The sequence below is a fragment of the Rattus norvegicus genome, chromosome 9 (assembly GCF_036323735.1).
Source record: "Rattus norvegicus strain BN/NHsdMcwi chromosome 9, GRCr8, whole genome shotgun sequence".
In the NCBI taxonomy this organism is placed as follows: Eukaryota; Metazoa; Chordata; class Mammalia; order Rodentia; family Muridae; genus Rattus; species Rattus norvegicus.
The window spans coordinates 78,495,083-78,521,765 of NC_086027.1; the positions used below are offsets into that span (position 1 = coordinate 78,495,083).

General features: G+C 39.7%; 1 protein-coding gene across 13 annotated transcripts in view; it reads right to left on the reverse strand.

Moving 5' to 3' along the window:
- Positions 1–587: 587 nt before the first annotated feature.
- Ikzf2 (IKAROS family zinc finger 2) overlaps positions 588–26,683 on the reverse strand; it is a 145,227-nt gene continuing 119,131 nt past the window's right edge. For 12 of the 13 annotated variants that reach the window (XM_006245120.5, XM_063266957.1, XM_063266955.1 and 9 more), the window contains 3 exons: positions 21,320–21,457; positions 14,415–14,558; positions 588–8,779 (listed from right to left, as the gene is read on the reverse strand). In XM_006245120.5, coding sequence (XP_006245182.1) covers positions 8,055–8,779; positions 14,415–14,558; positions 21,320–21,457 — 1,007 coding nt within the window. In that variant the 3' untranslated portion in view covers positions 588–8,054. The remainder of the gene's footprint in view (positions 8,780–14,414; positions 14,559–21,319; positions 21,458–26,683) is intronic. The other variant, NM_001106916.2, reaches the window with a different exon arrangement.

Sequence of the window (26,683 nt, forward strand, 5' to 3'; positions counted from 1 at the left end):
CCCTTCACATAGGGGTAAGGGCTACATGACTGACAGCTGGCAAACAAATGCAGTCGAATGGTGCTACCAATCTATGACTTACTCCATGGTTTTTGTTTTTTAAAATTCTGTTCTGATTACCACAAAATGCTGACTTAAAATTATTGACCAATGCTTGACCCACTTGTGTTCCTCAGTGAAGATCTGGAGCAAGCTACGCTACCCTTTTCTTTATTTCTGATGTCTTCTACAATAGAAGTGAGACTCTGACAGAGAAACATCTCAGATTAGGTTTCAAGGTAACAACAGAATTATTTGAGAGTTATCTGAAGCATAGAGATGTTATCCTTGATTAAAAAAATATTGTGCGATGCCTTGTTCTCTGCCATAGCAGACTCTACAAAGTGCTGGGTAGCGGGTAATGACTGAGGTGAGTACTGGTGAGGTCGCACACATCAGAACTCTGGGACCGGACTGAGACACACATCCACACACACCCACGCTGGTGATGACCAAGCCACCTGGTGCTGCTCAACACTTCTGTCTTCAGTGACTGGAGGGATGGAGTGTGTACAGAATTTTCAACAGAAAGTTTTTGTAACAAATAATTTCTTTCAGAAGTTTATTTTATTGGTAAAATATTAAATAATATACAGAATTAAAAACTGCACTTACACTTCTGAGAAGAAATAAATCTTGGACAAATTATATGCTTGTTCCTGAGATTGGCTAAGTTTATTCCAGTAGCTGTGCACTCAGACAGTACAAACCTTTATAATATAACCCTTTCACAAAGTATTACAAAGTTTCTGCAGCTTCTTTAGTTGTACACACACACGCGTGCGCACGCACACACACACATTCACACATGCATATACAACACTCACACACATATACACGGTACCCACATACACGCACGGAGCATGTACGTGTGTGCATTAAAAAACAAAGAAAATACAAGTCCCACATTTTAGTCTGCAGTGATAAAACTGTTTAGTGGAGGTCTCCCAATCCGGATGCAGCAGGATGACAGCTCACACAGCTGCAGAGACTGCCGCAGCATTTCCATAGTAAACCCCATTTTCTGAGGTATTTGAGCCTTAAAAAAACAAAAACAAAACAAAAAAAAAAACCCCTACATTACACTGAGCAAACCTGACATACAAGGTTTGGGATTTTAATTTTACAGATATTTATATATATATATTTATATATATTTCTTTTTAAACAATAGTTTTTATTTCCCCAAATTATTAGTTTGAAAAAATGAGGTTCACTGGTTTGACTTTTTTTTTAAATTTTTTTTCTCTTTTCTTCTAAAAAAATCAAAGTATTCTAGAAACTGTCAAGCAATTAGTCCTTAAAATAGTCTAATTACCTTTGGTATTGTTAAAGAAAAAAAAGTTAAGTAGCCAAGACATATACTGTACAAATACAGTATATGCCATCAAAAGAAATGCCAAAGAAATGTTACTTTTTAATAAAACGTGTATTTACAATACAGCAGTCTTACTACAGAAACACAGGTATTAAAAAAAGAGCACACTACATATAAATATGGATAATACAAAAGATACTTCTCCATCTGCATTGAAACAGGTCTGCTTTAAATATGTAAAAAATTTTTCTTCAACAGGTAATATTGATTTAAACCTGACCTAAGTGCTTTGATATTTATATTCCAAAAGGAGAGAAATGAAAACATTAAATATTAGTTATTTAACTTAAGAGCATTAGACAAGAGTGGGAGAAAAATCATATTTCAGCCTCAGGATAAACTTCTCACTCATGATTTCCAAGGCAATTTAGCCTAAACGAAGTTTCCAGAAAGTCAGAGAAGTCATTTGTTACATTTTTTTTTTCAGCTTTTCATAGTGGAGTGGTTTTTCATTTTTGCTTGTTATGTCCTATGACATGTTACAATTTCCAATGGTTTCTTTTCATCATTGGTAAAAGAAACAAATGTCAGAAAGAGAAAAGAAGAAAATTACCATAGTTTTTAAGACTTCAAGAGGGGTATTGCACTTTTATGGGGAAAAAAAGAATAGCAGTTAAACTCCATCACAAAAGTAACCATTCTGAAGCTGCAAATAGCACAGGGTCCAAGGGACCCGATGGTGAGCGCGAGGGGTCTGGGGACCCCTTCTGAACCTGAAATATCACTCAGAAGTGTTAAAGCACTCGCCCCTCCCCGCACCCCGTTGGGAGAAAGTTAAGACTCTTGCTTTCCGTTTTTATCCTCTCAGTGTTTGGTGGGGATGGGGGAGTCTACTCTCTTATGATTTGTATTTAAGAAGAAAGCCAAACAAGTCAGAATCCAAGCACAAAGGAGCCAGACGGATACTCCGATTCCAGAATTGCTGGAGTCATGTTCCGTGCCTCCTACTTGAGGATGAAGCAAGGTAAGGACTATACAGCTTACCATGTCAACCCAACCACGCTTTGGAAATACAAAACTCCACTAGGGTATAAAAATACGCCAGCAGACTACACAGCTAACAAAAACCACTGAGACAAAAAGTTAAGACTTCATGAGTCGGAAGTTCAGAGTTGCCCTCCTAACTAGTAGGAGGGTCGAGAGAGACATGGAGAAGCAATGGCGAGGAGGGCTACATACAGAGTGGGGATGAGGAGGTGAGAGGAAGGGAGAGGCGAAACCAGAACTTAGCGGTACAGAAGGGCAAGTGATTGACGGACATCCTCTCCGGTGCTCCTCAGTCTAAATGTTTTTAGATCACAGTTCCACAATTTGAACAACATTTTAAAAAGGACAAAGCAACCACAAAAACACCAGAAGTCCCCCGATCCCTTCCCTCCTTCCAGTGTATTCCTTTAAAAATCCATTCCCAGTAAATGAGACTCAGCGACATGCTAGTAAGTGTATGGTGCTGGCTAGAGGGACCGCCATCTGCCCAAGCTTTCCTTACTTCGTGTCACTCGAGGTAAACTGAAGGCCCAATTCAGTGCACACTGGCTTATTTGGACCTATAGGAAGTTTTTATTCTGCACTTAATGGGGCTTAGCACATGATCTATAAATTTCATATTAATTCATAATATAAAAGTCATCTTAGGGAACTAGTGGTTCATGTACTTGTCACTTGTCTATGCACAAGAAAGGTGGCTTCATAAGAAATGTGTACAGAACGTATATAAACGAGTGTATGGGAGAGAAACACCATAAACAGAACTAAAAACTCATTTCCAAGGGTGCGTAAGAAAAAAATACGCACAGACTCACAGTACAGCAAGAGAAGAGAAAACTGCTGTAAGATAGAGCATTACATAAAAACCTTTTAGAATTCCAAAATTTTAGGTCTCTGTAATAAATGTAAAAATATTCAAGGTGTCATTATTTGGCCTAAGAGTACACTATGACGGAAAGAAACACTAGCACATCACAGCTTCTTGGTCATATGATGTCTACTTTGTAAAACCAGCAGCTCGTTTTTTACAAAGTTGTCATAGTCGAAGACACCCTTCACAAAGTGACAGACAACCCCGCGTTAAACATCTGAGATGACACTTTGGAGTCATGGGACTTGAGAGCTGAGCTTTGTTTTGTTCAGGAGGAAACAATGGTCCACATTTGCACACCATTCCACCAAACAACTACAGGTTAGAAGACAGAAGACCCAAGACTAGAGCAACACCAGTCGGGCATTTTTTTAAAGCAAAACAATACTGTAATTATTGACTCCAAATTATACAAAGAACCCCCTGTGTGATGCAAAACATATTCTTCCTCAAGAATAAATTAAACCACATAGCATAATCCAATTCACTGCTGACATGTGAGTCTACAATTTTGCCCCGACAGAATAGTGTCCAGAAATACCATCAAGCCAAAAAGATTAAAATCTGGTTTCAAAGTTTCTTGTCACATTTGCCAGCTCAGCTAAAAGTCTGGTAAAGTCTTTTAGCAGCTTTTTTCCTTTCTTTTTTTCTAAGAACACAAAGGTGAATTAGAGAGTACTTAGATTTTATGTGATTTTTTTTTTCTTAAAAAATACACAGTCCAAGTGTGGTGGAGCCAAACAGCTACCCAGCACTCTCAATGCATTTTTAAAAGGCACCAATATAAAATTTTATAAGTATTTAATACATTAAATTCAGGGGTTAAGAGACCAGTTACTGTATATTTTAATTATTTTGCAGAAACTGGAAGACTAAAATATTTATAAAATAACTTTTATATATACAAAGTTTCAATTCACCCCTCACTTTTTTCCCTTTTTGGACCTGGGGGAGCGTCTGCTGTAGAATAATTATACAGACAGTAGTTATTGAAATAACATGAAATACAACTGCCGATGACCACCAGTCTACAATTTTATAGTAAAAAGAATAATCCCAGGCTGAAACACTACAGCAGGTGACTTGGATAGTGTACGTGCTGTCCTGAATCTAGGACAGACGCTCTCCTGGTGCTTTCGGGCCTCTTCAGCACACCTTTCTACCCTGACTTAGCATTTTGGAGAGAAGATGAAGTCTTGGAAACTACAAACTTGTGAGGTGTACCACTGGACAGGAAATCACGCATACAAGCCAAAGTTGCTAAGTCATTTCCTGCATTTTCTTCCACTCGGAAAAGAATTGGTACTTCTTCAAATATCCACCAGCCAACTTAATACCCTTTCACTGTTTCATTGCATTCCCTTTGCTTTGTTTTTCTCGATGCAGGCAATGGAGATTCGCGATTTAAATGGCCATTAGTCTTAAAGACACATGGACAACTTTGGGCTTTCCTAATACACCTGCTGGACTGTACTTCTAACTCTATGCCTTTGCAACACAACTGGTGATTTCTAACTGCTTCTTTTCTGTGAATTTTTATTAAAAGAATGTGCAATACACATGTGCATGTGAACTATACTGCATTCAAACACTGACCTGTACGCATGCCAGCCAGCCAGGCGACTTCGTCCTAAATCTTAATGGTCGGCCCTCATATCCCCATTTTATCCAGACACTTCTTAATGGAATGTTTGAATGACAGTGTTTCCCTCCACCGCTCATCATGCTGGCTGTTCTCACTGCTCTAAAAAGCCTTTATAACAAGCAATTCATCACGGTTACCGGGAGGCAGCATGTTTCTCCAGAAGGAACTGGAGATCAAAAATAATAATAATAATTTGGGCAAAATGAGGGCAGAGCCATCTGTTAAATTCCCGACAAACTGGAAAACACAGAGGGTAACCCATTTTCATGCCCTCAAATCCTCTCTCAAGGGTGACATTTCACCTAAGTAAACTGGTCTTGTGACGGTTATGTAAATTTGATTTATTTGGTATCTGGCCATCATGCTTACTTTTAGGTGCTACCGTGTCTCCTATTCTCTTTGGTGAAACAGAAGCAAGTGTGACCGTCACTGAGGGTCCACAGAGTTTATAGTAACTCACGAGTCTTGGGTTCACTTTGCCCTCATTTGTCCCTGTCACATCAGAGCTATCTACTTTTATCTGTACCTTGTGCCATGCAGCTGAAAAAAAATGCTAAGTGTGTATGTACAACCAATAAACCCTTATAGCTCACTCCTCTGAATAAATCAGGTTTTCCAATAAAATGGGATCAGAAAGGCAGAGCACGTCGGTACCACCTTTGTGGGGGAAGGACACGACTCTTTCAGTACACCTAAAGTCAGTTTCGTCCTAGGGCAGATAGGTGCATGATTGTTAACACAGTAGGTGCGAGCAGAGAGAAGGAAAGTTGACAGCAGACGCTTGCATGTGTCCACAATGAGCCAAAACGAACACCCAGACAGGCATCCGGATGCTTCCTTAAGTTACATTAAAACAAAAATGTCATGAGCCTTAAACTTATTTACCTCATTCAGAAATAAATATCCTTTCCACTGTGATTCCAGAGTGTGCAGGCTAAACGGGGACAAGGAAGGCGTGACGAGATGTTTTATCCCTGAGTAAACTGTGTTTTCACAATGTACCAAGGGATACGAAAACAAAACTTGGAAAACCCAACAGTTGGCATTTGATATAGCTCTTTTTTTTTTTGGTGCATTCTCTTACATGTAAAGGTACCATTTGGATATTTCTCCAGAAATAACGAAGATAAGAGTTAGTAAAAGAAGCAAGTCAGAACTACGTGGCTCTGGCTACGGTAGGGCTAGGAAGTTGCTTAAATGAACAGAAGGAAACCTGTGAAGCACGTTAGGAGCACGCACGTTAGGAGCACACACGTTGCTCATCGGTGGACACTACTTGAGTCTTAACACTTCCCACAGCAAACATGGTTTTGGCATGACAGTCAAAGGTCTGATGGAGCAGCTATGTGTTACCTCCCAGAAGACCTTTCAGCATTTACAAATGGCTGTCAAATAATCCACTTATGGTCAGGCTTCTTTTCCTCTAACACAAGCAGCTCGCTCTCTCTCTCTCTATCTATCTATATATATATATATATATATATATATATATATATGTATATGTATATATCTGCCAAATGGATTCCCCCAAATGCCTTGATGACAGTGTGCTCCAACCCTACCCACACATGCAAGTGAACTTCGGAAAGAAAAAGAAAAGCTGAGAACTCGCAGCGATCGGATTAAAACCTGAGCATGAAATATGGAAGTATATGTCATGTGCAAATTAAGAGAAGACAGTAGATTCTTGACTAAGGGGTTGAGATTCATTTCTGATAAGGGCCTCTAGAGTTGAACTTTTTGTTTTTATTTTTAAAGTGCGGGACCCTCTCCTGAAGAGTGTCACATTCTCAGCTCCAGGAAGGCTGACAGAAAACTTTCTGTTTGTTTGTTTGACCTGCACTATGCTATTCTGGTAACAAAGAGGTTCCCTTTTGTCTCCAGCAAAGGCAATGACATTACTGAAGAAATAGTGGAATACATAGCCCTAGTAAATAAAAGACCTTCCAGGGTTCAGGTGAGCACTTTCAGGTCCAATTAACAGTTGCTCCATGATTTCAGAGGAAGCAGCTGTTAGCAAGGCTCTTTAAGACCTTCTATACCAAGAGTCAAAGAGGAATGAACTATGATAGAACACTGACTGCTCACAGCTTGAAGAGAAATACCAGAAAAGGGTTCTTAGAGTGGGAATTCCCCCTACTGTTCGCCTAATTACACTTTTCTGCTGACTGGTTAACACTGAATGCTGATAAAGTGACAATCGTAAACACACCTTTAGAAGCAAATATGTATACTAGGCTGCCGGCATCTTACAGCTTAAAAGAAAAAAAAAAAACAATCTCAAATTGTGAAAAGCAGAATTCTTCCTGGAAATTACTGACTGCCTCTTACCCACTCTTGCGAACATATGTTATTCTGAAAACTACATAAAAATACTATTTGTTACAGGTGTTAAAAGTAAGGCTGCCAGGGTGTCTATAAAATGCCAGTCATCAAAACTATGGAAAAACAGTGCGCAAGTTTAGAAAAATAAGATCAAAGGACCTCAGATGTATCATAGTGGCCCTTGACTACCTGTAGTTTAAAAGTTTTGCTATAGGATACAGTGTAAAACATACTCAATTATAAATTCCGTAGGGGAGGTAAACACAGAACCCATAACAATTCAACTCATCCTTGTAGTTATGGAAAATAACATCGTGTTTGTGTTCCATGATCTCTAAGAACAGAAAATAAAATGGGTTTACATTTTGAAACATCTTCTTTGAGAGTAAAATGACTTAGACTGTTTTGAATTGCCCAAAATCCTACCCAGAGAACTCTCAACTTTCCTGCCTTCTATCATAATCCTGAACATGAATGGCAAATCAGAATATCTTAGAGGAATCTCTATGAACTGAGTGATCTCCTAAATCATGATAGGCCTTAGCAAGGACGCATGGCCGAAATGAACTGCTTTAAATGCTCACGAAATAAACAAGCCAAGTTATCAGTGAACATCCCATCCCTTTTCTCTTGTTTCTTCCTTATTGTAATTAGGCAGAGCAAATGACATTTTGTCCACAAAATAAGAAATATAGACAGTGACAGCATGAAGAAGTAAGCATGTCACCATCTGAGGGAAGGTGGGACTGTAAGTGCAGTATTTCTTCATGTGCAGTTCTTCATAGGGGTCCCCTTTGGAATGAAAAGGCCTAGTGGAATGTGTGCTCCCCTCGAACAATGTGTGATGAAAACTCGTAGCGGTCCTGGCTTCTGTAGCCACAGATGTTGCATTCCAGTGGGTCCCGGTAGCCATGGCAACCCATGTGAATGGTGTACATGACATGGTCTAGGAAAAGGACTCGGCAGTGCTCACACTTGAAGGCCCTTATCTGTTCTCCTTCTCCGTTGAAAACCTTGTAGATGTCCTTCAGAGAGCCCTTGGGGGCCTTGGTAGCATCCAAAGCCTTGACATCCTCCTTCATGTAAGGTGGGCTTTGTTTCCTCTTGGGATTTAAGGCAGGGTTTCCTTGGTAGGACTGGCGGTCATCATGGCTGCTTTCTGAGTCAGTAGAATCGAGGCAGCTATTGCTGGGAGAGGCCTCTCTTTCCTGGGGTCGACTCTTTGGTCTGATGAGAGAGATGGGGCCATCCATGTTGTTCTCGTGACTATCAGCTGTCTCCCTGCTAATGGGTCTTTCTATCCTGTTTGGATGATAGACCTGAGAATAAGCTGAGCTTATAACTGGGGCCACCTCGGCGATTGTGCTTGGTGCGTGCTGCATCAGAGGGTGAAGGGCCTCAGCTCCAAGGTAGGTGATTGCATTGTTGATGGCTTGGTCCATCATATGAGACTGCATCAGCTCAGCCTCCTTCTCGTACGTTAAGTTCATATCAAAATGAATATCTGGGTAGCTGAATCGCATGAGCTTTTCCCCTAACATTTAAAAAAAAAGGAAAAAGAAAAAGAGAAAACACAACAAAATTAGTGATGGGACTAAAAACATAAAAAGGTACAAGAAGATAAGTGAATACTACATTTTACTAAATTGTGCAATTTGACTCTTTAGGTCAAGTATCCAGGCCCCTTTAGTTCTGTGGAGATGCACAGGTATGTGACCACACAAGGAGAATTTGTAAGAAGCATTTGCACTTGCTCTAATGCAACCACAGAAATGCTTCCAGCCTGAACGGTGCTCATTTTATCTTATTACTAGTTTTTATTGGAGCTTTCATTTGCGCGGAACTCAGAATTATAGGAGAGAGAATAAATGTCTGGTGAGAAGCAATCAGTCTAGGCTCACTTCTGCCTGTATCAAACACAGGACATGAGCTGCACACATCAGAAGAACGGAAGGGATGTGGTGGCAGCCTATGGCACTTCACTCATGAGCTGACGTGGTTGACTTAGCTACTATCTTAGCTAAAAGGTAGAAAAGAAGATTGATAGAGTCAATATATGTAAGCAGCCATTACTAAATTAGTTTGAAATTGTATCAACTGATAAAAGGAATTTAATGCCGCTTAAAATATATGAGGAATTACTCTTAAAAAAGAGGAGTTCACAAAGCTTTGTCTCTTGGAACTGGCAACTTTTTATTTTAACACTAGATACATCCAGATGTGTGACAGTGACACTCTGAATGTCTGTTGTTAGTCGTCAGGCTTTTTCTTGTCTGAAGCACATCCTTTTTTTATTTTAAAATTTACTATAAAAATTTTCCCCCATTATTTTATTTCAACACAAGCTTTAAACACCAATCATCAAGCATTTTGAGAGCTTCAAGGAAAAAAAAAAAGCAAGATTCCTATTTGGCAGAGTAATCCATCTTTTAAAAGTTCTACCTTTAGAATAATGCAGTATTTACCTAGTTATTTTGACAAGGAAAGCTTAAAGATAAAGCTTCTTAAAATAGTGCATTATTGTATGCTATAGTATGTTGTGGGTGAAGGACTAATACTTATTGTTGATAGAAAATGTAGAACCATGGTACTGCATGTTGGAAAAGATAGCTTTAACGAGTTAGTAGTATTTCAAACTTGAAGAAGCAGTCGATTAAGGTAATAATGGAGTAATAAAGACAACAGAAAAAAAACCCACTTCTTGGCAACCAATTTAAGATACTGACCTGAGTGTGGTCAATCCCACCACTCAGGAGGCAGAGGCAGAGAGGCAGAGGCAGAGGCAGAGGCAGGGGCAGGGGCAGGGGCAGGGGCAGGGGCAGGGGCAGGGGCAGGGGCAGGGGCAGGGGCAGGGGCAGAGGCAGAGGCAGGGGCAGGGGCAGAGGCAGAGGCAGAGGCAGAGGCAGAGGTAGAGGCAGAGGAGGCAGAGACAGAGGAGGCAAAGTCAGGGTCAGAGTCAGGGTCAGGGTCAGGGTCAGAGGCAGAGGCAGGTAGATCTCTGAGTTAAAGGCCAGCATGGTCTATACTATAGTCTACACAGTTCCAGGAGACAGGGCTACACAGAAAAATTCTGTTTTGAAAACAAACAAACAAACAACAACAACAACAAAAATCCAAACATGCAAACAACAACAAAAAAATTATATTAAACTTGAAAAGTTTCCAAGTTAAGCTAGGGGAATCTGACCCAGGTTCTCAAAGAGTTTAAATTTAGAGACAATGACAGCTTGTCATGTATTTTATGTCAAATAAGAGGGCTATGTAACTTGTATAAGAGCAGTCACGGAAGACTTCTTGAAAGAAGTGTCATTAGCATGGAGAATGGGCTGGAAGGCACTAGCCGGTAAAGGAACACACAAGTTAGGTATTGTCGGCAGGAAGGTTCAGAATTGAATGGGGTGACTTACAAATAAGAAATTGCATTTCAACATGGACAACAGTGGGAACAGCCATGTAAGAGGAGTCAGGTAACCCTGCATGCAGCAGAAGAGGGAGGGATTTTATGCCTCAAGCATTATCGTACTTAAACAGGAAACGTGACATGATCTGATGCTCCTTCAACAAGAGGGTTCAGAAAGTAGGTGTGGTGAGAGACTTGAATGGCTGTAGCGACAGTGCAGAAGGAGCAGGTTTAATGGAATGGCCAGCGATTATATCAATAGTTACTAGGCCTTTGGGATTATCTGGACACAGGCAATGAGAAAAGAAGCCTGGAGCAGAGTTCTCATCATTCAGCCTTGGGCATGGATGGCAGCAAGATAGAAAAGAGGATAGGTCCAGTTTGAGGATCAGTATGAGTAACAGTGACTCGGAAGTACTTAGACAAGATGTCTCGGTGTGAGATACAGACATGACGGCCTCAGCTGGTAGAGGGTAGCTTTAGAAGGGTGTTGATGGTATCCCTCAGCAATTGGCAAAGTGAAAACAAAATAGTGTTTGGGAAATACTTTTCATGTCAACACAATGACAGATCTAAGCTGGATTCTCATACTTTGCAGCATATTTAGAAGATGTTGGCCCTGTTCCTCATGGAAGCAGATTGTGTAAGGCCAGAGAGTGCATGCTTCACTCTTTTCTCTACAAGGACCACAGGAAGCCTTCAGTAGCAGTTTCTGAATGTACTTCTAGGTTCTGCATATCCATTTCACTCAGTGCTACCAGAAAGCACAAGCCTAGGCTGATCTCTAGAAAACATCTGTTACTCTATGTGCTGTGTGTGTGGTCCAATATGAAAAGAACTTTTATATACATACAGGTAGGTGCACTTATGAGTGTGCATGTGTGTGTGTGTGTGTGTGTGTGTGTGTGTGGTGTGCATGTGTGTGTGTGTGTGTGTGTGTGTGTGTGTGTGTGTGTGTGTGTGTAGCATTTTGAAAATGAACACAACCAGTCTTCTGTGGGGCAGTTCTCTTTTCTCTCCCAAGATCTAGTGAAGGGGCTTGAGAATTCTATACATCTGTACAGTTTGCTAAGTGGACAGAGAAGCTGGGAGAAAGGCAAGAGACAGATGTTATAGGAACCAAGGGAAGAGTGTTTTCAGCACGAGTTAGGTTTCCATAGTGGCAGATGCTCTTTAGCGTGTGTGTGTGTGTAGAACACGGTCTACAGAGGGCTCATTGGATTCAGAATCATGCAAGTGAGTTGAAGCCAAAAGAAAGTGTTTAGGGGAGTCCAAGCAAGAGAACCAGGCTGCAGGCACTGGGAAATGACTAGAACGAAGGAGAGTGTGGAGAGAGGCACTGAGAATTCTTTCAATGAGTCCATCTTTAAGAGGAGAGAGCACCTTTGAGGATGTGAGGTGAGTGCACAGGTGGAGAGAGTAGAATGATGTAGAAAATGGTCATGATGGAGCTGGGTGTGTGTGCGCGGAGTGTACAGTTATATATTAAAGAAAAGTCACTACATACTATGGGTAGGCAAACTGGGATTTCAGATCAATTACACATTTATCTGAAATGGCAGTCATTCACAAATCTGGAGGAATTTCGCTAGAACTACTCACTGGCACCTGGGACCGAGTATGGGAAAGGTGGTGAGTCTGACTCAAGGGACAGTGGGATGTCACCAGGAGAAGCAGCACAATAAGGCAGGAGAGGCAAGAATACTGGCAGGACAGGGGTCAAAGGGATAAAGGTGAAATCAAAGATGCATAAGAGGGATGGGAGAGATAGACAATTGTACTCCAGGAATCACAGCGTAGAGTGTAGTGGGTCGAAGAGCAGTGCTTCCCTGAGGGTTATGTGAAGAGTTCTCCCTAAGTTTGGAACAATGAAAATTTCCATTTAAGAGCAACCACAGAAAGAGTACCTCAACTGCTGTAGCTATTGCTTTGATGTATATTAAAACATAATCAAAATCAAAAATAAAAATCATTTATTTAATGTCATTTAAAATTATATTGTAGTTTTATAAGCCTCTCTATTTTTAAGGAATGTGATCTGACTATATTAAAAGTGTCGTCTCAGGTTGTTCCCAGCACTCGGAGGAAGAGGTAGGCAGATCTCTGTGAGTTTGAGGCTAGCCTAGTCTACAGAGTGGGTTCCGGGACAACCTTGGCTACCAGAGAAACACTGGAATCAGAGTAGCATCTCTAAGTCATGGGAAACACAAACTGTGACAAAAGTTGACCAAATAAACTCAGGAGTCATAAATAATAATAATTTGCGTTTTTCAACTACATTAGTGGCCAGTTAGATATGAATATTTATCTCCTACAAACTAAGCATGTTTTTTTTTTCTCTCTTTTTTTTCAGAGCTGGGGACCGAACCCAGGGCCTTGCACTTGCTAGGCAAGCGCTCTACCGCTGAGCTAAATCCCCAACCCCTAGCATGTTTTAAACTAAGTGAAGTGTTAGATACTGTTTCATGCCTGCAATACTAGCACATAGTGGGGTGAGGCAGGAGAATTGCCGTGAATTTGACTACAGTAAGACATGAAACATGGTCTAAAAAAATCTCAGTACAATAGAATGTAAAACAAATAAATGAACTGTGCCTCTCCTCTGTTTGGAAGTAATTTTAAAAGGAAGAGAAAGAAAAGCTGTCACGAAAGCCCACCAAGTACCATCTAGGATGCTGGCCGCACACAAGGCATGGTTCATCCATTAGCTTGGTTCCATGAGCGTTCACTCACTAAATCCCTTCAGTTGGTTTTAGTGTGACAGTGATTTGCTAATTCTCTACTTAAAATTAAGAGGCAGCCTTCTCAAAGGTTTTACCAAAGTAACAGAATTCTTATAGCCCAGCAAGGGCCTCCTTGTTCTCTGGTGTTAGCATGGGAGAACCTGTTTTAATGGTTTTCCCTTCCTTTTAACCATATCACTACAAGGAAAGCCATATCCCATGTACAAGCAATCATGGTTCTCTAACAACTCAATCGAACCTCTATCATTCATACATTATTTAAAAAAAATCTACGACCCTCTCGTCTTCAGAGATGCTCCTTGACATGGGGAGCACACAGAATGATGCCAACATGGGCATGCCAGAGACTCTCTTAAGGCCTGGAAATGGAAAATGAAGTCTAAATTCATATTTCATCTTTTCAGCTTAAGCATCATAGGCTGGATAAAAAACAAGGATCAAACCATGATATACAACAGATCTATTTAAAAATATTTTACATGAATGCTGCTACTTTATTGTTTTGAAGGCAAAGCTTGGGAACAATTAAAATACCTTGGAATTCTAGATCAAATACTGGGAGACTTCATATTAGATGTAATACTGTCAAAAAGCTGACACTAATAGATATGGAAAGATACCACAAGTGTGAGCAGTCGTGTCGATCTCATGTCTTATGCAGTTGGAGTTAAAAGAACATGCTGACTTTCACATATGATCTGCTTTATGTTCCGGTTTCTACACCACGTTGACAGTGTTTACTATCCAACAGTCATCTTTCAATTCTTTCCCATACACCTAAGGCTGTATGTGTGTGTGATGTGCATGTGTGTGTGCATATGTGTGTGCATGTGCATGTGTGTGTATATGTGTGTGTGCATGTGTATGTGTGTGTGTGTGATGTGTAACGGATGTCATAGAGTGGGGGAGAATGATGGAGAAAATGCAGGTATTTTTCTCATGTGGAACAGAGCAGGCATATGTCTAACACATGGAACCTTGTCTTTTACCACTGCAGGATCAAATCGTGTGTCTGTTCTGCTTACCCACAAACTTCTGCGGGGTGGAGCTTTTGCGCTTTCCCATATTGGCCGTGAGCTTCTCTATGACAGCAGGTCTCTCAAAAGGCACCAGAGAAATATTGTTGTCCATGATAGGCTCTTGTTCCTTACAATCTTCCATGGGCGGGACTACAGGGAACCATATAAAAGGCAACTTGGTGAGTTCTTCAACGTTTGCGATTACCGAGAAAAGTGTGCTATTCTAATACTTGTTACCCAGAGTACATTTGTCTGTTCAAATAAAAGGAGGTACAAAAGCAAAGTACTAAAGAATATTCTTCAATATTACATAGACACGGCATGCAGGTGAGCACACACATACACAGAGACACACAGACACATACATGCACACACACACACAAACTCATATGCACACGTGCACACACACACACCCCCACACAGTTTACTTTTACAAACCTCCCTCAGATCAGTGATATCTGATGTTGCCACTACTGGTGATGAACATGGTCATCTGATTTCTCATTTTATTTCTCCGAGGTATGTTTAGTGTAGATTCAAACTGATAATACTTTACACTGCGCTATTACCAAGACTGTTGAACCTTATTTTTCTAAAGTAATTTACACATGCCACCTTATTTTGGAGAAAGGCCTAACAGCAGCAGGATATTTGATGACTCGTCCCCTTGAGTTTTCCTGCAGTGGGTTTTCTATTAGATGAGATCCTAGCCTTAACGGCCGCGTAACTACCCGCACAAGAGTCTTGATGTGTGAGGTTCGGTTCTGCACTTATCAGTGTATAGTAGGCTGTAGATGCTTTACAGTGTAATTTATTTCTAAGAAGCAGGATAAAGCAATCCATTTCCAGACTGACACTTTGGCTTCTGAACTACTGCCCTAGTTCATTCGATGGACTCCATTCATCAGCGCTGTCTCGGTTGCAGTTGGCTTCACTGTTGACAATGCTAAGACAGATAAAGTGACTCATAAAAGTTGCTTTTGAGTAAGGATCCTGATCGAGGATATTTAACTAAGGATAGGCTAACGTCCCACACAGGTCAGGATGTGTTCATAGGAAAGACCTAAAGGGCCAATCTCTTCGGTGCTAACTCCTTATTCGGCATACACTGTAAGGTGATTCCCTAGATTCTTTTGTTCATTGAGGACAGACCTACTGTGAGAAACCCAATGCATTCTGGCCTACAAGAGGACACTGGTGATGAACATTAAAAGAATTAAAGTAAAGAAGACAGTGAAATGAATCACTGACCTTTTGAGTACCAATACACTGAGGACCAACACACTAAGTACCAATACAGCAACACATGTTGCTGATGCCAAAATGAAAAAAATATCATCAAAAATGTTTCTTTATTCTACCATTCTTAAAATAAACAAATCAACAATCAGTACTTGGGCAACCTAATGGCTTGACCAGAGGAAGTTAATGTTTAACCTACATTTAATAAGGTACCCTCTGCCTCTGGATAATAAGAAATTCTCTAACAGCTGGATGTCAGTTTAGAAAATAAAACTTTGATGTAAGATCTAGTAATATGGTCATTTTCTATGTTAATACTATTTATGATAGTATTGAGAGGAAAATTTCTCCCAAAGTATTACATAAGATGTTATATATGATCTTTTAATACCCGTAAAAATAACTTAGAAGAAAGTTCAAAATAATGTTGAAGTTAAGTATTAAAAACAGTGCCAAGATAACCACAGAACTCATTTAAGGAGGCCAGGAGGCAGGAGGATGAAACGCTGTCATTGATGTGGAAAGAAAACAGGCAGTAGGATGAGATGATGACCAACACTGTCATGTGTGTTTTCAGTAGTGAATTCATAAGCACTTATTAAAATAACTACACCCTGGACATGGTAGTATCTCATGCTTACACCTGCAGAGCTCGGGAAGCTGAGGCAGGAGAATTGTTATAAGTTGTAGGTTAGCCTGGGCTACATACTAAGAATCTATTCCAAAAAGAAAAAAAAACCAAACTAAAAACAACCTATAAAAGTTCAAAGTGAAACTGTGAACCAAAGAACAAATACATCAGAGGCATGGAAGCAAGAAGAAAAATATTGGCAAGCAAAAAATTTGTAAAAATTTGCCGAAAGGGCAGCAAGACTAGCGGATGGGGTTTGCCCCTGAAATTGAGTATGCTAATCAGTTCTGAAATGAGTAGTCTTGAAGCGTGGCAGTTTTGCTTTAGATGTTACACTGGATTTTCATATCTACATACACCTAACAGTCAGAGTGAAACCTGGGTGGGGACTGTCCCCCCACCACATCCACCTCAACTCAGATGGCCTGTCTCAAGTTCAATGAAGCTCGTGTGAACTGAAAATGATTGTGACAGAGTTTGCTCTATGTTCTACTTCACAGCAGCTCCTAGTACCAAAAGACAAACTTTCTGCCGCACTGGTAATCACAATAACGGACAGAAACTTGAAGTACTTTTCCAGTGCTTGCATTGAATAATCTATGGGGTAGTTTCCAGGCGCCCCAGGAAGAAGGTGTTCATTTCACAGGCAGGGAATCAAAGGTGCAAAGATTGCAGTCGGGTTTTTTTTTCTGCATTACTAGCCATTATAGAATGCTAATACTGGGAGGTCTGGATTTAGGGAATGCCTGGGTTATCCTATAACTTTTTACAGATACATTTTGAATACTGACACCTTATAAGGCAGCTTGACAGCCTTGTAAGCTCATGGGGAAAAGACCTGACACCTTTTTCCTTAATCATATATTCTGAGATTTGCTTTTATAAATGGGAATTGCAATGTGACACAATGTTTTGGGATCTATGCTGTTTACAATGCAAAACTCATTTTCTCGACATTTCGTGCTTCCATTGTATGAACACATGATAAGACATTTATCTAGACCAAAGGTATGCACTTCTGGTGATAGGTTCACTTGTTTGAGCAAACTCCAAAACTCAGATTGTGTTTTCACTCCATTTGAAGTAATACCGGGGATCGAAGTGTACTTCTGTTTTTATATCTTATACCACATGAATAAACAAGCTGTAAAGGCAGATCTGTGGAAGTATTCCCAATACTCATTCTTTTAGCCAAAAAATAGCATCAAATTTCAAATCCTTACAACAGAGTTCACTTTGCTTCCTGAAGGGGCCTTCAGTGTTCTGCCCTACTGCCTCGGCCCACCAGTGCCTTTTCATCCTCTCGCTGGCATAGTGTGTGGCCAGGCTCTGCCCATACTACCTCCTGCCCCAGGCAGACACCAAACTTTACTCTCCATTGGTGACACTGATTTTTATCACCCAGTGACTCCTTATCAATTAAACCATGACAGTCACAGGCTGGAGCAGCATACAGTGCTGTTGCCTCCTGGCTGCAACCTTCTACCTATCACTCCTGTATTTAACTTGAATTGTCTGCTAATGATTTTCGGTACCCATGCACCTCTTTTCTGTATGGAATATACAGTTGGTTGGAGATAACAGATTTCCTCTCAACTCTCATCCTCAGGTCTGATGCTTTGCATGACAGAAGCTTTCCTCAACTTCCCCATCAACTAAGTGCCTGCTCCTGGAGAGCTTCAAAGGCACTGTCACTGCAGCATTTGCTTCTGTTCGTGTTGTCATCTCTAACATGGATTGCTTACTACTGTAACATAGGTATATAAGGTGTGATCTTTTATCGTCCTATTTCCAGAATGTTCCATAGCAAGTCTTCGATAGTCTTTTCTGGACAAAGTGGAGAATGCCTGCCTCCTTTGCCTTCTCCCCAGGAAGAGCCAATGTCGGGACAAACAAGTTTTGGGAAAGAGAGGCTAGGAAAATAAACTGTGTCAGATCTGGGGGTCATGGCAGCCATAGTGATAAAACCTTCACTCAAATCACTAACAAAGTGAGAAGCAAGAGAAGAGGCCAGGGAGAGAGGGAAGGAATCAGTACGCATTTCTGAGGTGCAGGACAACTATGTGTATGAGAAATTAACAACTGTAGTAACATTGTGTATGAGAAATTAACAACTGTAGTAACATTGTGTATGAGAAATTAACAACTGTAGTAACATTGTGTATGAGAAATTAACAACTGTAGTAACATTGTGTATGAGAAATTAACAACTGTAGTAACATTGTGTATGAGAAATTAACAACTGTAGTAACATTGTGTATGAGAAATTAACAACTGTAGTAACATTGTGTATGAGAAAAAACAACTGTAGTAACATTGTGTATGAGAAATTAACAACTGTAGTAACATTGTGTATGAGAAATTAACAACTGTAGTAACATTGTGTATGAAAAATTAACAACTGTAGTAACATTGTGTATGAGAAATTAACAACTGTAGTAACATTGTGTATGAGAAATTAACAACTGTAGTAACATTGTGTATGAGAAATTAACAACTGTAGTAACATTGTGTATGAGAAATTAACAACTGTAGTAACATTGTGTATGAGAAATTAACAACTGTAGTAACATTGTGTATGAGAAATTAACAACTGTAGTAACATTGTGTATGAGAAATTAACAACTGTAGTAACATTCTACCTGTGCCGTTCTCCCCTAGGGCATCTCCCATCTCTACCCTTACACTCTATCCAGTTCCCTGCTGAATACTCACAGAGGAGGAATACCAAAATATTAGTGAACCCACGAAAGCACAGCGTGAAGTGGAGTTAACACTGCTTCAAGTGTAGTTGTGGGTTGAGTGTGATTGACACACTATCTAATATTTGTTAGAGCCTATAATATCCAAACACACCATTATGGTCACTTCTCCCTGGCCTGGCCTGCTGTGCCCAGTGCCCTGGCTTGTCTCTTTCAAGCTCATCTCCACCGTGTTCTAGGTTCACCACAGTCCTAAACATTCTGGGAAACAAGGACAGTACCAAAGCCCCAGTCATTTAGAAGACACATCTTTCTCTCTCTACAATATTTAACACTAATTCTATGGTAGGTCTATGTGCCAATAGACAATGTTAATTAAATTATATATTCGTATGTTCTTTACAACGATATGAAGTTATGAGAAACTTGTACATATAGTCAAGAGTTCTATAAATGAAGGAATAATGAAATAAGTTAATAGAATTTGCACATGTCTTCGAATTGAAGGCCAGACTGCAACAGGGAAACCTCCCAGGGAAAAGCTAGTAAGGATGCTCTGACACATCTTTGGAGAGCTTTGGCACACTGCTAAGTCTCCTTTAGCCCTCCACCTCCAGTTGGCCCTAAAAATCAACAATTTAAAAACAGTGGTTCTCAAACTGTGAGTCACAACCCTTTTGGCAATCTTTTATCCTCCCAAATACTTATATTACAATTCGTAATAATAGTAAAATTATAGTAATGAAGTAGCAGCGAAAACAATTTTATGATTGGGGATCACCATGTGAGAAGCTGTGTTAAAGGGTCGTGGCATTAGAAAGGGCGAGAACCATTGATTTAAAACAAAGCAACGTTTTGAGTAGGCAGACCCAATGTCCAGGGCTAACCAGTGATAGCATTTAAGGGAATGGCCCACACACTCATTCTCAGTATTAATGCCCTAAAATCAGATAGCACAAACAGCTGCTTAGGACACATATATTATATAACCTACTATATTTAATTCTCACACTATATCTATGACTAACATATTCAAACACCACACAGTCAGACCAGATTTATAAAACCTTAGGGCCCACAGTTAAATAACATATGGGTCCTATGCTGTCCTTGTTCATCCAGGTAATGAGAGCTTGTAAGATCAAATCCACACAGTTCAACACGGATAGGTCTATGAAAATGCTAGTTACCAATGATAATAATATAAACATACATGATGAATTCATAAGGAATAAAATTAGATTAGATTATCTGACAGAATTTATTCCTTATGTTAGTACTCACACTATTTACAATAATAAAAATATTTAAAATCTCAAATTAAAACCACAAAATCACTAACTACATTATAAGCACACTTGCACAGAATACTTAAAATGTACATGTATATGTATAAGTGTGCTAGTATATAACATTATATATAGACTTTTAAAACACATTTCAAGACAAACTAAAACTTCCATAAATGATCCCTGACTTATTTATATCTTAGCCAGTGAATATTTATTGTTTTAAAGTGACTGAGGCACATTGTAACATTTAGTATTGGTTAATCTTTTTTAAATAAAACAACCCACAAAAATAACAATTAAGGCAGGACTTTCATTTTTATTTGTACAAACCAATTTGTACTCGTAGTGAGATAAGAAAGGCAGTGAGAATTTGAAGAGCTTCAACTCATCCCTCTTTCGTGAGACAGATTTGCTGAATTAGCTTCGTAGCTGGCACACCATCAGGACCCTCTTCCCCACTGCTGGAGTGTACGTTAAGATCAAGATGCTTCTCTGACAGAATGTTTTAGGGGGAAGCTGAGGGGTCAAATTTGATCTAGGTTGTTTCTTATATATGTCTAAAGTAAAATTACTAGCTTACCAGATAAATTATGGGGCAAAATTTTAAGTTGTACCACTGATGGTGCAGCTCTGAGAGAAGCTATAATGTTAACATCCTGTGCTCGCGCAGGGAACTCAGAGACTCACACTGAACTATTTCAGCGGAGAAATTCAGGAGACGACTAAGCAGTACTTTTCTGTGGCATTTTAGCACAGCTTTAGTGTTGGCTGTCTCTGCTGTGTTAATTCAAACACATGCTATCAGAACTGATTTGGGAGTGCCACGGAAACTCAATCATCTTGTTCGCACTGTGTTCCAAAACAGCTCATGTCAACAGCTGAGGAAGATAATCCCATACACAGTAAATGCGGTTGAAAACTGTGGGAAACACAGTCAGGTTTTGTCTCCACGTAGAAAGGGAGCTGGAACAGTCTAACCCAGGAGAAGGACTACAGAAGGCAGAACAGGAGGGAACAAAGGCCACAAATGCGTTTTTTACCCACCATGGTGACTCATGACCTGCCCGGCAGCCTCCATGCTGACATTCTGGAGATAGTTGTGACAGCGTTCCTTGTGTTCCTCCAGTGAGCTGCGCTGCTTGTAGCTTCGGCCACAGTAGTTACACTTGTGAGGTTTACCCACTGTGAAGAGAGTCAAGGTTAGAGCGCTCTGCTCCTCAGCAAATGAACCGCTAGCTTCTGGTAGTTTGGAAGAAACATTTATATGCTCTTCAGACACTCTCTTCCACCTCCACACTCCAATTTAGGCAAAAACTATAAATTGTCTAGCAAAATGAAAAGATAGCAAGAAGGTAAGATGATCACACCTCCAGGAGTAGGGGAAATACTGAATCAACTCATGGTCTGACTGTGTTCTCTTTCTTCTCATCCATGGTGGCTGATGACCAAATTTTACATTATGTGATTCTTAACACATTGACCTTTATACAAGTATGCCAGGTTTCACTCACTAAAAAGACACATCAGGGCCATCCTGAATACATGATATGTGTGTACGCGCATGTATCTCTCTCTCTCTCTCTCTCTCTCTCTCTCTCTCTCTGTGTGTGTGTGTGTGTGTGTGTGTGTGTGTGTGTGTGTGCGTGCGTGCACGTGCTCATGCGTACATGAGCTTTAGTAAGAGCTGAGAATTTTTCTGAAGAAATCTAAAAATGCAACAGCTTGAAATGCCACTGTTTAAAAGAAAAAAAAGAGATTATTCATGGGTACTGAGAAAATTAAAAAGAATCCAAGCATTGAAAATATTGTAGCTGAAGTAGGGATACAGTTTTTCTTTCTTTGCACTGGGTAGTAACTGTTCACACAGCAAAACTTTGCAACAAGTGTATTTGCTCGCCTGTGCAGATCCTGCCTTTGCCATAGCAAGAATTACCCTCCGAGGAACTCCAAGTTGGATTATTAATAAGAACCGCTGAAGCACTGACATATTTAGTTACCATGATAATGGTGTCTTGCAAAGTATCTCATATTATGGAAGAGAATTTTTCCCAATAGTCAGGAAGCCATTATTTCAACGCAGCTACTAAAATATACACTGCGATATTTATGGGGAACAACTTTGAAAAATGTATAGAAAAGAAAGGAAGATTTAAAAAAACCCTTGTGGTGTGGGCCAAGGGATGTTTTAAGACAGGATCATCTACACAGCTGTAGTGAGCACTTTGGTTCTTGGTTTGACATGGACCCTGAATAACAGACACCAGTGAGTGGCCAGTGCCAGCGCCCTTAGCTCTAAAGGACAGTTTGAATCAGGCCAGTTAAGCTCATTTGACTCCCTGAGGAATCACTTAGTTTGGCCTGGAGAACAAACAGAAGCCTCTTTTTTCATAGTGATGTCCTTACTGTCTTACACCTTATATCTTACACCACCTTGCACACCTGGGTGATGACACTGGTCATAAGAGAAACCATAGTACTTTATCAAGCAGACATGCCCAGAGATGCCTGCTCTTCAGAAAAATAACAAAACCAAGCCCAAACCTTGGATTCTATTCACCGTGCACACTCACAAGAACAAATCATTAGAAAACGAAAATGCAATAAAGCGTTTCCAGCAAAAGCAGTCTAAGGCAAGGTTTACTGGAGAAAATTTCTACTTTTGAAACCCAGGTACTCATGATTCTATTTCTAGGAAGTAGCTGTTAATATAGGTGTAGGGCACAGTCTTCTGTGAGAGTATTAACAGATAAGAAACTATTTTTAGACAAAAATAGTTTAAGTAGTATATATCTACATGCAAGCATATTGCAAGATGTGGCACTACCTAACAACATTCTCATCTTCAATTACCATAGAAACGGATGACACTACACTGAACAGGCCTAACCAATTAATACTCGTCACACACTTGACATTGCAAGTATAGTCCACTGTGAAATAGTTCAGTCATCTCCCATCATCCCTGCTGGTAGTTTTGGTATGCTGGAACCTATGACAGCCTATGTGTTTTTCAACATACTTTCTCTCAGCATCTTTCATACAATGCCAACCTAACTGAAATATGGTTCTATGCTACGTTTCTATCCTCTGCAACCTCCCAGTTTACTCTGTACAGTTAAAAGAATAAGGGGTTGGGGATTTAGCTCAGTGGTAGAGTGCTTGCCTAGCAAGTGCAAGGCCCTGGGTTTGGTCGTCAGCTCTGGAAAAAAAAAAAAGAAAACAAGCAAAAGAATAAAGACAAGTGTGCTTTTGTCTAAGTTTCCTTTCCTGTTGCTGTGATGAAATGCCCAGACAGAAGCAACTCAATGGAAGAAAGAGTTTATTTCAGCTACGGTCCAGTCTTGCAGGAAAGTTAAAGCAGCGAGTGGGAGGTTACATGGTCCCTGCAACCAGGAAGCAGAGAGCAATGACCACTGGTGTTCACAGTCTTTCTCCTTTTTATGCATTCAAGGATCCAAACCCAGGGAGTAATGCCACAGCATTTTAGCATGAATCTTCTCACCTCAATGAACATCATTAATGCACCTCTGAAGCCATGCTCAGAGACTGACCTACTGTAGATGACTCATCAAGATGGGTCATTCCCCACTCTGTCAAGTGGAGAATTGACATTAACTATCACAACATTTTACTGACATCAACTCATTTCCCAGCTTCTCACTTCTTTTAGAAGTCTATCTCACATGTTTTAATTCTTCTCCCATTTTACAAAATCCTGGTCCTTCCTCTTCATCCAATCCTGTTGTTAGTAACACCAATAGGGATGTAAAAACTAGCTTTTAAACTTGAGTCTCAGAAGTATAGCCTCCTCAACTTCATCACCTCTTTATCTCCATTTTTACTCCAGTTAAACAAATATTGGGTGACATGCTGGATTCTGAAACACCGTACTGTAATACTATTCTCTGTCAAGGAGAGTTGCTCTGGAAATATTCTCCGCCTTCTTTCACAGATCTCGTTTGTTGAATACAAATTTATCAAAAGGAACAGAAGGTACCAATTCAGTGGTGTAACTGACTTGTAAAGTGCATAACAAAGTCTCCTGGATCTCATGTTTATGTTATAGTTTGGTAAGAAAGGAGACTCAATCTACTAACAATATACCACGGATTGTCAAAGGTTTTGCAGGGTAAAATAACAGAGTGCTAGTATAATACATGGGATCTTTAGTACAAGATGGGATGGGAAGTCTGTCTGAAGTAGGAACATCTACTACAGGTGGAGGTTGCGAGTCTCCACTTGGGCACTGAGAACCAAACTTGGGTCGTCTGGAAGAACAGCAAATACTCTTAACCACGGAGTCACCTCTTCAGCACATTTATTTCATTTTTATTAATGATTATTTTTATTTTTTACCAGTTATACACGTAAAGAAAAACATATGTAAATGAAAACAAACAAATGAAAGTAAGAGCTGTTAATGAAATATATTATGCCTTTCCTGTCTGGCCCCCACCATCTAATCATAATTCCTGAAGCAATTTTCTAACAGAAGGGATTCCAACTAGAAGATGATTAAATTCTATTTTTAAATGATGTATATGTTTGTCTTTGTCCATCAGGGTGAGACATGATACATTACCTTTTGGTAAGTATCAACCCCCTACAAACATCCTCTCAAGACTCCTTTGATTTCAAAAAGGACAATTTCAAATTAATAGTATAAAATGGGAATGTCAATTATTAATGGAGATATTAATCAAAGCATATTATATGACTGAACCCAATTCCATTTCACTTCTTGTACAATTTTAATTTTTCCTAGTTAACAACTGCATTTTTAAACTGCTCTTTGCGGTCTTCTGTCCAGTGTGCCTTCTCTCCTCACCAGATTTTTCTTCCGCACCTAATAATAATGATTCTAAACATTCTGATCCTAAACCATTCTCAGCTCTAAGCCATACATCCCTCCCTTCTTGCCTTCTCACAGCCAAGCATATTCCAAAGTCACCAGAACCATGGAACTCTTAGATTATCGTGTAACTGTAGTCTTGATGCTGGTCATTGTTTCTCCGACTAGCCTCCCTGATGTCCTAATTCTAACGTGTTTCTCTCCCTTTCTTCAGTATAGGATTTCTGGATTGGAAATAATTTTACCTTATATTTTGAAGGCTTTGTTCCACTGAAGTAATATTTAGTTTCTTTTAAATACTTGATATAAATGAGATTTTATATATAGCCTGCTTACTGCAAAGCTCTTAACATCTATTTTTGATTTGGGGTACTTCTGAAATATGAATTGCATGTCTTTAATTTAGAGTTCGATGCATGCCCTTTAGTTCTTAAAATGTATGTGCATCATAGATAATATTTATGAAAAATTTACACATATGTACAAAGCATGTTATGTAAATATATGGCTTTTTACATGTTGTTATTGAAGAGTATGTGACTCTTAACTGAAAGAGTTGGGACTCTTTTTGAAAGATGTGTGTGTGTGTGTGTGTGTGTGTGTGTGTGTGTGTGTGTTACATCTTGAAAATAGGGATATCTACTGTTTTATTGATGTCACTGATGGAAAAAATATCCATTTTGATGAAGACAATCACCTGCCCACTTAGTGTAGTATATTCCTAGACTGTAGTCCATTCTACTATCTCTGTCCATAAATCAGCAAATCAAGATTTACCATGGTCTTTATTTATAAGATAACTGAAAGAATTCTATAAATGGATTAGAAGTCAGTGTTAAGCCAACTTAAAAACTCTTGTACTAAATCCTATTTGACCGATATCTTTTTCATCTATTTCTAGAATCAAACTCACGAGAGCTACTGTAGAGTCTGGTGGCTATAATTTAATGCACTTTTGAAAACTGTATAAGAGTGGTGTTCTAACCAGAAAATTTTGAACTTTTTATTAGAGAATTTCACATCCATATTCCCTAGAACTGCTGCTATACCCCCTTCAGCTTTTGTCACAGCTATGACTGGCTAGCAGACCGAGCTCACCCGCATGCACTGGTACTATGCAATTGCACCAACTGAACTCACAGATTTCAGTACCAAATGCTACCCTTCTTCGTCTCTGGAAGAGTTGGTTTCTCAGATGCTTTCCATACACTGTTTTTCTTCAAATAATTAAGAACTTCCCAGTGACATCACATGGAGTTTTTGTTTTGGGAAGGTTTTAAATTCCTGTTTCAATTTCCCAAGTAAATAAAGGTCAGCCAAAGTATCTGGTTCTTCATGAGTGAAGTCTGACAAATTCCTTGAAAAGCAGAAATGTCGTCAGCTAACTGAATGCACTGATATAAAACTCTTCCTACTACTTCTGTTTTTGCTTCCAGTGCATCCAGGGCTTACACAGAAATCGTACGTTCATTCTGTGTGCCGTCAGACGTGCATCCCCTCTTTAGCACGGATGGATGTCGGCTCTTTTTTAAAGGGTTACTTTCATGAAATCAGCT